Consider the following 13,397-nt stretch of genomic DNA (forward strand, 5'->3'; position numbering starts at 1 on the left):
TGTATGGTTCAAATTTTCTTTTGGTATTTCTTCCGCCATGAACGTAATTCTTTGCTTTTCCCAATCTTTCAAGGGTGATGTTTTTTCCACCGTCATAATTTTCTTTCCTTCAAAATTTCGTTTATGTATTCTTCCTTTGATGTTTTCATGGAATTCATTAATCAAGCTTTTTGTTATCATATTACACTTCAATTTTTTTCCATTTTCATTAATGCTATTCATCTTTCCTCTAACTGATTCACTAATTTGTTTAATCACTTTCTTGATTTGAATATTCTCAATCAACAATCTTCAACTTTCGATCTTCAAACTCCCTGTTTCTAGCGCCATTATGTAGTTGCAGGGAATCCTACAATACACCTTCATGTGATTTCATTGCTGATCAGCTCATTTTTAGGTTTACACTCTTAATTTTATTGAGTAATTTCTGAATGTTCTTACAAGGAAAATAAACAAATCAAGAATGATCTCTGCTCTAAACTTTCTCTCTCCTATTTACTTGTCTCTTACTCAAAAAAGATCTCTCTCCTCTTTACAACTCGAACGACTATTTATAAGAAAATACATAGTGGATGACAGCTAATCTGTCCTTTATTTTTGGATATCGTTTGCGACATTCTCGCAACCTTACAAATGTTAATTTCGCAAGCTTTCTAATTTTCGCAGGACTATCATATCTTTCTCATGATCCTTGCTGACGTCGTTTCTGAAATTGTTCTGCGACGCTATTGTGTTGTACCTTTCATAATTTCGCTGAGACATAATTGTTGCGAGATTCTGATCCTACAGTAAATGTTAGTCTCTAAGTTGAGCATACAACCTTGATTAAAGATATGATTTCTGACAGAGAAGGTTACAACTGCTCTTCTTTACTAATCTTTTGCTTCTTATGAATTTTCATCAAGTTAATAATTGATTTTCTTTTTCTCGCAGATTCTGAAAGTAGATATCGTGAAAAGATTGAGGAACTCGAAGCTGAAAAAGAGGAACTCGCAAAGAATCTTTCTTCTCGCATCGACAAGTATTCAAGATTAAAGAATCAAATCAAGATCAATGTTGCGAATTTTAAGAATGATGCTATGCATTTTTGCAATCAAACTATCCAAATGGTTTGTGACGATCATAATATCCCACATTCTGATTATCCTTGTCTCTTGGAAGAAATCCCACATAATACTCCCAGTTTGATTATCTCTGATAGTGATGGAGGTTCTGATGGTGATGAAGATTCTGACGCAGACGAAGAAGGGAACAAGTCTGATGAAGATAATGAAGGATCAACTAAGAAGTAGTCTTTATTTATTTTTTTGATTCTTTGTAATACTTGTACATTTATTTCTTCTTTCTGTATATTTGTGTTTCTTTTATTTTGACCTGCATTCATTAAAACAATTCTTCCTTGCAATATAGTTAATCAATATAATCATTAATTCTTGAATCTTTGAGTAAATCTATCATATGGAGACAAATAACATTTTCTAATTTCATACATTCCCATAATTTCCTATGTTATTTGTATCCAAATGAGAGATTTTATAAATTTTTCTTATTTTATGCCTCAATTTCGCAATTAATTATGTATACTTTCGCTATCTTATGCGAAATGAATTTTGATTCTTTTCAAAATCTCATTCATGTGTGGTCTTATTTTTCCTTCCTAATTAAAGGTCTTATTATGCCACCTCTTGTCATTGCGACAAAATCGCAGGACGTCCTTGCACTTTTATGCAAAAACCCATTGATCTTGCCTTAACTTTTTCTTTTGTATTATGACCTCTTCAGAAATGTTGCGACAATATGACAGGTCTAAATATTCTTGCGAAAATAAATCCCCATGACATTGCCGTCTTGCGACGAAATCGCAGGACGTCTTCGCACTTTCATGCGAAAACCCATTGATCTCGTCTTATCTTTTTCTTTTGTATTATTGTCTCTTCAGGATTGTTGCACAAATATGACAAGCCTTAATACCCTTGCGAATAAAAAGCCTCATGACATTTGCGTCTTAAGACACTTATCACCTCCCTAATGGAGGGTGCCGCCCTTATCTCCCCCCTGGTTGCCCCTTCAAGGAGGCGTACTTCTACCATACAAGGTTAGCTCCTCCCATCCAGTCTTAACAATAACCAGTTGTTTTCGCAGCCTCTTATCCCTTTTACCTATAGGGCTTATGGTTACGAGACTGCACCCTAAGTGGGTTTTTCTTCAGGTCGAGTGCAGTATAAGCCAAGACTTGTCAAGAATGGCAAAGTACGCTTCAAATGTCCCTGGCACTCTTGACTCAACCGTGTACCTCGGCGCCTTGAATCAGATCTGCACTCCTTGGGAGATTCCTTATTACCTTAGTCGCCCAACTTAGGTCATATACTTAAACTGAGAATCCAAGGTGCCTCTTCCGGATGGGCTTTATTGACCCCAAATATCAATGACTCAGGTTCCGGTGGCGGTGTAGCCTTTCCCTGAGCTATGCAACAGGTACCCCCTTATATGACGTACTTTAGGTCTTACATTTTCCTCTTGCGAAATTGCATTCGCGAACTAGGGTGTAAGCCATAAAGGTTTTCCCCTTTCTTTTTTGTCATTTTTCTCTGATTGTCTTCTGTAAAATTCATTATCTCTGCGAGAGTCTCGCAAATCATCATATTGTATCTGAATTTCGCAATCTCAATTTTGTCATTCAATCAAATGTATTTTTGAGAATTTTACTTATTGCGAGTGTATCACAACAACTTAATCATTCATACATTTCTTGTTTTTATTACCTTTGTCATCCTCTGCTTTTTTATTATTTTCTTCTACTGCTTCCTTGGTAGTGGTATGTTCATCATTTTTATTCTGAGCTAGCATTAGTTTCGCAACATCTCTTCTCCTTTCCTTTCGATTGCATCCACCATCGACCTCTCACTTCTTTGTGTATCTTTTATTTTGTGTCGCCAGTTTTCTTTCTTGTTTGCTCTTCCTTCGCAAGATTCTATCTCAGTTTCGTAACACCTCTTTCCTTCAACCCAATCTCCCTTTATGATTCCTACACCACTGGGGTGAGGGAATTTGATGCACTGGTGGAAAGTTGAAGCTACACCTATAATCCCATGTATCCAAGGTCGACCAATTAACGCATTGTAAGGTGATTGGACCAAATAAGCTACACCTATTCCCTTCAATGGAATTCGCATAGTAACCTCCCTTTTAGGCTTGTTAGCAGTACCATTAAAACCATATATCCTATATGTTGATGGTATAAGATCATCATCTCTTCCTCCCATAGTTTTATAAGTATGATAAAATAGGATGTTCACAGAGCTTCCAGTATCGATTAGAATTCTATTAATTTCCCATGAATCTTCAGCTTCATCATCCTCATCGTCTTTCGGTTTTGGATTAATTTCTAATTTCACCACCAACGAAACTTCTTCACCTTCGGGAATCTCTTCTGCGGTAAAAGAAATAATCTGTTTCTGCCATTCCTCTAGTGGCGAGATTTTCGCAATATTCATAATTTCTCTTCCATCGTTATCTCTTGCGAACACTCTACTCAAAATATTATCATGAAAATCTTCAATTGTCTTATATGAATGTACGATAGAGTGACAGAATAGATTTTTTGCTTTTGCACCAACTTCTATGAAGAATGTTTCCTTCTTTTTCATCGTATTCACTTTGTGATGCTCTGGTGGTGGTGGCGGTGGTTGAGATTGTGGGTGCCCTACCAAAAAGTGGTTTAGTTTTCCTTGATATATGATTCTCAGAAAAATTCTTTTTACATTTCTGCAATCATTTGTTGTATGTCCATGAAAATGATGATAAGAACAAAACTCATGGCTTCTGTGGTTTGGAGGTGGTTCCGTTCCCATATTCCATGGTGTTGGTATATTATCCATTAAAATTATAGCTTCCCATATTTTCTCCACACTTGTATTTAGAGGTGGCATCTTGATTTCTTCCCATACTACCTTGTGACCTCCTTGTCCTCTGTTATAGTTTTGTCTTTGACCTCCATAAGTTTCTTGTGGTTGATCGAGTCCTTAAATTTTGTTATTTCCACCACGATTGTAGAAATTTCTTTCTCTTTCATACTCTTCTTGATCTCGGCTTCCCATAGCCACCAGTTTCTGTTGATTGTTACCCGTCACCTTCTCATGTTGCACTTGCGAAGTATTCACTACTGTGTTTATTAGCTTGGGTAGTAAGCTTGCATTCGCTATTTGTGAGCTCGTGTTCGCAACTGGATATGATTCCATTTCATTTTTCCTTTCCTCTAGAGAAATGTATTCTTCTTGAAGTTCTCGCAATTCAGTCATTGTGATCGTGTTCTTGACTCTGAAAATTTGGACATACAATATGTTTGTTGCAAACATAGCATTGATAAATGATAATATAAGATATCTCTCATCTACACGGACAGCCATTTCGCTACACATAGTTCTTCATCTTTTAGTCAGGTGCTTCAAACTTTCGCCAATCCTTTGTTTTAATCCAAACACATCTTCTATACCAGGTCGCGAGGAATTATTACTTATATATGCCCCTAAGAATGTAGTCTTCAAACCATTGAAGGATGTTATTAATATTGTGTTCTTTGGTAGACCTTCAAACCATTTTAACGCCTCTCCTGTTAAGCTGGATGCGAAATATTTACACAATACAACATCATGATGTTCCCATTGTAACATGCACCTCACATAGGCTTTAATGTGTTGAATTGCACAAGTTGTTCCATCAAAAATGCTGGTTAATGCGGGCAAATTGCATTTCGGTGGTATTCCTCCTAATTGTACTTCCCTTGTAAATGGAGTTTTCGCAGCTTCTTCTATTGCTTCATCCAATTGTCTTCTGCCTACTTCTCCTCTATTATTTAGCATTCCTCTCATTTCTTCTAATTCTTTCAAGATTTGTTTATTTATACATGAATCTTGATCCATTGGTCTTTTTAATTTCGCCTCTCTTCTTCTGCGTTCATGTCTATCTTCTCTCGCGAAATTTTGTATTTCTTCTTCATTATCCTCATCTCGTCATTGATTTTGTTCATTTCTTATCAATTCCATTCGCTGTCTTTTAGCCATCCTCTGTACTCTATCATACTCCTCATTGAGATTACCGTTATTCCAGTTTTGTGTACGCTTTCTTTCTCGATTGTCGTGATTGTTCTGGCGAATTGTCTCCTGAAGCTCTTGTTCTTCCATTTCCGCTCTCAATCTTTCACGTTCGCAGATTAAACGTGCTTGTTCAGCATAATGTCTTTCAATTTCTTCTTCAATTGTCTGTTGATTTCTTTGAGTTTCTCTTTCATGTAAAATTCTTCTTCCTTCCTCTCGATTTCCTTCGCATCTTGGTCATTTTGTCCCTGACATTTTCCGTTCTCTTGATTTCCACCATTTTTCCCATCATCAAAAGTTTCATTTCTTGGAACGTAACGATCATCAGCTCTTTCTCTATTTTCGCGATATTCTTCATTAGTATTTGATATTTCTTCTTGAATATTATTTCCAGCATTGATTGTGGGTGAGTTTCGCATCATTTCTCTTCTAGTCGATCTTGAATATGATTTTGTAATACTTCTCGATCTTCTATTCTGTAGTCTTATATTCTCCATCCTTAATTCGTGATTTTGCCTTGATAGATTTGCACGTTCTTCTGCCTCAGCTCTTTTTTCTTCATGTATTCTTCGTCTTAATGTTTCTAACGCTCCAATTTCCTCATCTCCATGAATTATTCCTTCATACACTTCTTGATTTCTCTCTTCCTGTCTATGGTTTCTGTTTTGTGGTTCTTCTTCTACTTTTTCTGCCGAATTTGATTGCCAAGTGTGTATACTCACCCTGTCATAATCTGCATTCCTCCCTTGAACTAGTGTTTGTTGAATTGGTGTTTGAATTTGATTTTCTCTATTACTTCTCATTCTACTAGATTCTCCCATTTCACTGCTTTCTCTCCCAGAAATTCTCTTGCTTCTTCTAACAGTAGTCGGTTGTTCGGATGTATTTCTTCTTCTAGCCATTTCTTCAATGTTAACAATATGGCAAGAAATTATGGAAAATTCTTAATCAATCACTCTAAATCTTCACCAATCTCAATATTAATTTTCAGCTTTTTCTAGAATAATCTACAATACGTCCCTGTTTCTAGGGCCATTATGTAGTTGCAGGAAATCCTACACTACACCCCTCATATGATTTCATTATTAATCAACTCATTTTTAGGTTTACACTCTTAATTTTATTGATCAATCTTTGAATGTTCTTACAAGAAAAGATAAAGAAATCAAGAATGACCTCTGCTCTAGACTTTCTCTCTCCTATTTACTTGTTTCTTACTCAAAAAAGATCTCTCTCTTTCTTTACAACTTGAACGACTATTTATAGGGAAATACATAGTGGATGACAGTTAATCTGTCCTTTATTTTCGGGTATGGTCTACGACATTCTCGCAACCTTACAAATGTTAATTTCGCAAGTTCTATAATTTTCGCAGGACTATCACTTCTTTCTCATGATTCTAGCTGACGTCGTTTATCATATCATTTCTGAAATTTTTCTGCGACGCTGTTGTGTTGTGTAGTTGATAATTTCGCTGAGACATTATCGTTGCGAGATTCTGATCCTACAGACGTAACCAATTTGGTAACTGATGTAACCGGTCCCAGTAACCATATTAAGGTAGAACCGATCCTTGTGTTTAGTAGAATCGTAAACCCATGATTAGTGTGTTGATTTGATCAATTACATAGTTCTTGGAAATTGGATGAAACGGTTCTAACTTGTTTGGAAGTGTGGTATAATCGGTTCCAAGATTGTAAATATGAAAAAGGATTTAGAAAGAAATAAGATGTCGACATACTTTGAACATGTTCAGTAACTCTTATCTTTTTTGTTCAAAGATATTCCTTAATAACTCAAGGAGATCCCGAACCGAAATAAGTTGAGAATCTTTTAATTAAGGTTGTTAATTTTATATGCTTTTAATTACCAGCAATTAAAATGCATATCTCTGGAAAATAAAAATTGGTAATGTGAATTTACTAATTGGAGATTTTCTAGTAGGATTTCGGTTAATATTAGACTGAGCATTTCTAGGAATTATATATGAAAAACGAGTTTGAAAATATATTGCATTCGGTTTGGGATATTCCTTGAGAATATCTGAAAATGTTAGGATTTAACTCATTAGTAAATCAGTGAGTTGACTGCGAGTTTTCCACTCCCTTGATCCGAAAACCTCCTCCATATAACAAAAGTTCTCTAAATTAACTTGTGAACTGAAAATCCCTTTTTGAGTTGAATTATATATTCAAAGTTATGCACTTGTTGCAGCATAATTAGAAAATAGTTAAAAACAAATCGGCACAACAAATCGGCTTTAAAATCCGAAGGTATTTCCATTTTTGGGATTCTGACTTACTTTGTTGTTTTACCTCGCTGGTTAAAGTTAATGACTGAACTTCCTTGAGGTTAGAACTAATGTACCAACAACACCTGATACATAGTGTGATTGACATAAGTAAATTTGTTAGAGTTTAGGAAACTGAGTCTTTGTTTCCTATTGTAATTATCTTTTCTGTTTATAGTTTGAGTCACAATAGGTATGTCTTGTATGTCGCATATACGACAACTGTAATAGGTTTCTGATTTTCCTGTTCGTCAAGTTTTGTAAACATATAAATATATACAATCTCTTCTCTGGTTCTCTTACGTTTTGAGAAACCTATTCAACCTACTTCCTGTCTTGGTATCAGGCAGGTCGATCCATAAGACGACCTGTTTTTTTTTTTTAGGGTTTCTTTTCTTTTCTCACCTACATCGTCTCAAGCTTCTTATTCATGGCTACTACAGTCATTCAGTCTTCATCCACTTCTTCTTCAACTATGTCTGAGTCCTCTACAACTTCCTCAATGTCCTCTTTCTCTGCCACTTCTTCTTCAACCCTAGATCAGGTACCTTTTGAGCGTCTTCATGGTGCTGTTTCAGAGAAACTAACTGGTCACAACTATCTTCTATGGAAATATCAGTTCACACCTTATCTACAAGGCTATGATTTAGAGAAATATGTAGATGGATCTCTTGCAACTCCACCGGTGCTTGTTAATGATCTCCCTAACCCAAAATTTTTATCTTGGAGACGCACCGATAAACTTCTTCTCGGCTGGATTATGTCTTCTCTTACTGCTCCAATCATATCTAAAGTTAAGGCTTGTGATACCTCTTTTGCTATATGGACCAAGCTTGATGCTCTATTTGCATCCAAAACTGATGCACATCTTATTCATCTCAAGGAGTCTCTTTCATCCATCAAGAAGGGAAACTCAACCATGTCGGACTACATTCAATCAGTCAAAAATATTATTGACTCTCTTGCTGCTAGTGGTGTTGATATTTCTGACAAAGAATTTCGGCATTATGTTGTTAAGGGACTTGATTCATCTTATGAATCAATTGTTAGTTCGTTAATCACCACAATTGGTGTCATTACAGCTGATGAATTTGAATATATGTTGTTGTCTTATGATCTCCGTGTCGCTGCCCAGAATCAGGTTTCTCTCTCTCAACCTCTTGCTAATGTTGCCTCTATGAATAATTCTGCAGATGTTCCTCTTACAAGAGACGGCAAACCAGCTGTTATCTGTCAAATATGCATTAAGCCTTTTCACAATGCTCGAGATTGTCGCAAAAGGTTGGATACAGTGACCTATCACCCTCGTGACAAAAGGCCACTGCACAAGAATATAACCAATAGAGGCAGACGTCCTTCTTCCAATGCTCGCGCTGCATATGATGCTTCTCATCAATCTGCTTATGCCTATGATTGGCTTACTGACAGTGGTGCAACGAATCATATGACCAACACTCTCGGCAACCTACACACTCATTATGAGTACAATGGACCTGATCATATTCGAACTGCTAGAGGTTCTTCATTGCCCATATTAAATACTGCTGATGGTATTCTTGGAACTCCTACTCGTAAGTTTATTCTTCCTAATGTTCTCCATGTTCCGCATCTCTCCAAAAATCTCCTATCTGTCTCTAAATTCTGTCTTGACAATAATGTCTTCTTTGAATTCTATGACTCTTTTTGCCTTGTAAAGGATCGCCAAACTGGGGAGGTAGTACTTCGAGGAACGCTTAATAAGGAGGGTCTCTACACTCTTCTTCCGGTTTCACCTGTTTCTTCTCTCGTTGGTGAACATACTTCTTTACATACATGGCACTCTCGTTTAGGGCATCCAATGCTCAAAACTGTCAAAGCCATAGTTTCTAAGCACAGTTTACCTGTTTCTGCTTCTAAATTCTCTATGTGTCAGTCCTGTTTAGCTAATAAAAGTCATAAACTTAGTTTTTCATCTAGTACTACGGTTTATGAAAATCCTTTGGATCTTATTGTGTCAGATGTTTGGGGTCCTGCTCCACTCTTATCTAATGAAGGTTTTCGATATTATATTATTTTTGTTGATGCTTTTAGCCGTTTCACTTGGATTTATCCTATGTCCACAAAAACTGACATTATTGGTATCTTTGATGTCTTTTATCGTCAAGTGCAAACTCTCTTTGGTTGAAAGATAAAAAATTTCCAAACTGATAATGGTATTTAATATAAGAAGCTCAACAAAATTCTGCAACAAAATGGTACTCAGCATCGTTTAACTTGTCCTCATACGTCGCTCAGAATGGTCTTGCAGAAAGACGACATCGGCATGTTCCGCCTTCTTTTTGGTACGATGCTTTTTCTACTGCCACCTTCCTTATGAACCGTGTTCCCTCAGTTCCTACAGGTGTTAAAACTCCATATGAATTGCTCTTTAATAAAGTCCCAGATTTCCTCTCTCTACGGACTTTTGGTTGCTTATGTTTTCCTTATCTTAGATACTATCGATCTAATAAACTTGAACCACGGTCATCTCCTTGTGTTTTCTTGGATATTGTGCAACTCGCAAAGGTTACAAGTGTTTGCATATTCCTTCTGGTCGAGTTTATTGGTCGCGTCATGTTGTTTTCGACGAATCATCTTTTCCTTTTGCAGGCTTCAACTCGTCGGTACTACCATCTTCCCCAGCTCCTTCACAGGTAACCACTTCTTCCCTTTTCTTGCCAACCTCTACGGCCGTGTCTTTCCCTCCTGGTTTTGCTGTTCCTCCTGCCAAAGTTTCTGGCAGTTCTACTAATGAGTTGCCGCTTCCCTCTGCTGCTACTTTTCCTGAGTTTCTAGAGCGTCTGAAGTCTTCAACTGTTACTCATATGTTGGCAGATGCTACTCCTCCTGCACCTACTGAGACACCGTTACTTCTCTCAGACACATCCACTGCAGATTTCAGAAAATATTATATGTCTCCTGTTGATTGTGGACAGTCCTGCTCGCCTGCCCCAGCTGACTCACCTGCTGATGTTGTTCGATTCCCTATAGAAGTCCAACGGTCTTTTCCAACAGACGACACAGTTATGGAAGTTCAACAGTCCTCTTCCAAAGCTACGGAAGTACAACAGTCTATGGAAGTCCAACAGCCTTTTCAAACAGACGACAAAGCTATGGAAGTCCAACAGTCCTCCCCAACCACACCTACGGAAGTCCAACAGTCTTTTCAAACGGACTCTCAACAATTTTTTCCTTCTGCTGCTACTCGTTTTGGTCATACCTACAGCAGACGTTTCCCACCTGCTACTGTTGCTTCTTCTGAAGTTCTGTTCCCTGTTGCTGTCGCGTCTACGGAGGCTCAATTGTCGGTCCCAGTTAATGACCTACAAGATGTTTCTGCCATCGCACCGGTACAACAAGTTTTGCTGGATCACTCTGTTGCAACATCTCGACCGCCTACTAGGAATGATCACTCCATGATTACGTTTTGAGAAACCTATTCAACCTACTTCCTGTCTAAATTTATTCAAAACATGAAATATCAAAAACTTAACATACACTTATTCAACTACTGTTGTGTTGCGATAAGAAAAAATAGAACTTGTTATGCAGCTCCTTGTTAACAATAACTTAAAGTTATATTGCCCTATTCTCTAGTAAAGTGAAGAAGAACAAAACATTGGATGCGAATAGGTTTCTTACCAATTAACAAAATAGAAAAGATGAAGTGCTTCGGGAAACCTTAACTCCTCCAGTTTTTTTTACGCTTTTGATTGATTCTCCTCGTTCCCCCTTTGCTTTAAATATCTTCCAGAGTTAAGTGAAACATGGCTGGTCACATACTTAACTGCATCCATACATGTATGTATCAATTTTAAGAACTGCAAGTTTTCTATATCTTCGGTTCTTTGAGTCATATAAGATTAACTTGTCATCACACTGCAATATAATCTTATTGTTCGAAAAACTCCATTTGAGACTCAAATAGAATGCTTTCGTAATGGCGCCTCCATTTATCGTGAAGGTTTTAGTCCATGATTGCCTCACTCCATACTCTTGCATAACCCACACATCAACCCGAACACCAAAAACATGAAAAAGCAAACAAAGACAGCCTCCCAGCTCCCCCACATTTTTATCATACTTAGCGTCTTCCAAAGTTTCTTCTGGATATGTCAAACGCTCTTTAGGCAATGACAACTCCACAAACCTCTCACTGGAGATATCAAAAGAGACTAGAACTTTCACTTGTTTCACACCCGAAACAACAAACCAATGGAGTGCACCGTTAACAAGCACTCCAGGTTGATGTTTTACAAATTTGTAAGATGCACTTTGAATGTAAAATGCACTTTGAATCTTTCTCCAGCAATCAAATCCTAATGCATAGACCTCAGCCTCAAACCTCTCCTTACCATTTCTATCAATGTTCACGACTCTAACCAACTTGTAATCAGCAATCTTGTAATCATAACCAAACCAAAATACACTCAACCTTATTTTCCCATCCTCGGTTAGTTTCTGCGGAACATGTATTTCCTTAAATTCCGTAGTCGATCGATTTAAAACAACAATCTGTTCATCTTTCTTGTAATCAACATAACATATGCACACTAATCCTTCATAAGAACCACAGAAGGAATCAAATTTCCATCCCGAATGTATGCATGAGTAATCAGTAAACTCCGGACTAACACCCCATGACATTCAGTTGATGGAACCATTAGTAATGATTTTAATGAAATGAATTGGGTTGTCCTCATGTTCTTAGGATAATCAGGGTAAATAAGAGTAATGTTGTTTTGCTGAATATTATGATATGTTTATTAACAAAATTGGAACTGCTAATTAGGGAACCGAATGACTTACTGACGGATTTAAATCTTAGGAGAGACTTCACCGGTGACCTTAATAAGATCTCTTCGGAGATAAATCTTAGGAGAGACTTCCGGAAGACTTGAGATTGAAATTGACATAGCCTGCCTCTTTTTCAGTAGTATATGCATCGGAGTAGGTGAATTAGGGCTCACGAAATCTCCAAAAAGTGAATTAGAGAAGATTTTAGGGTTTAAAGAAACATAATATTCTTAATATATATCGCTTCAAAGCTAAATACCCCTATAATTCAAGCTCTTCGTAAATATCCTTGTCTAATAATAACCGTATTTTCCCAAAAACTATCCATGAACTTCCTTCTTCACCATCTCCATCTTTCTAACCTAGATTTGCTCGGTTCAACCGGGTTGATCTAGGGAACCTTAGTAAGTTTATATTTTAATAGTATGTAATTACTATCAATAAAACCAATTCCTGTTTAGGTTATTATTATGTTTCTTTTATATCTTATTTTAATTTTATATCTGATTGTCTATTCTAGACAATTAGGTTTTCTATTATATATTGCAATTTCATGCAGCCTTCTAGGCAGTAACGATTCTTATAATCGTTTTAAACACATATATGAGGGCGATCTACATCGACTTAACGAAGATCTACATGTGGTCCTTGGCGACAAGATTTGATCGCGATTTCGATCAATTGTGCTTATTACTCCTCTTTAGGACCATCTAGTCTTATTGAAGACAATAATTTCTGAATATTGAAGAAATTTTTAAATGGTGGATTATAAATTCTCAGACCATCTCTCAATCGAATTCCTCAATGAAGTACATGAATATAATGCTTTTGTATTTTAGTATTTTTTCATGTATTTCAATATGTATGTTGTATCTCTTTGATGTAATTGGATGTATTCATGGCTTCCATTTGGCCGTTGTAACCCTTCTAACCTCAATTAAATGAGGTATTTGAAATAAAAGTTTGGGGCAGTAGCCCTTGATTCCTTCAAAAAAAAAAAAAAGTAAATATCCTTGTCCATTTTATAAATACCCTTAACCTTATTCACTTTCGGTAACATTACCTGAATACCCTTTGCTATAAAAAATTTCTCAAAATATTGATGTGTGGGTTATGCAAGAGTATGGAGTGAGGGAATCATGTCCCAGATTTGAACAAAGGCCTGATGTCCCGGCTGCAGGAGGGTCGTAAGGAGATCT

The 13,397-nt window shown here is 36.8% G+C and overlaps 1 protein-coding gene across 1 annotated transcript; it reads right to left on the reverse strand.

Annotated features, from left to right (window-relative positions):
* Window positions 1–11,184: 11,184 nt before the first annotated feature.
* On the reverse strand, window positions 11,185–12,048 carry LOC113271816 (F-box/kelch-repeat protein At3g06240-like). Its single transcript, XM_026521739.1, has one exon. The coding sequence runs from the start codon at window positions 12,046–12,048 to the stop codon at window positions 11,185–11,187; it is 864 nt and encodes a 287-aa protein (XP_026377524.1).
* Between the last annotated feature and the right edge of the window lie 1,349 nt (window positions 12,049–13,397).

The sequence above is a fragment of the Papaver somniferum genome, chromosome 4 (assembly GCF_003573695.1).
Source record: "Papaver somniferum cultivar HN1 chromosome 4, ASM357369v1, whole genome shotgun sequence".
NCBI lineage: Eukaryota > Viridiplantae > Streptophyta > Magnoliopsida > Ranunculales > Papaveraceae > Papaver > Papaver somniferum.

What these genes read in the sequence shown, in the direction of transcription:
- LOC113271816 (XM_026521739.1), bottom strand. Translation starts at nt 12,048, where the DNA reads ATGTCATGGGGTGTTAGTCCGGAGTTTACTGATTACTCATGCATACAT.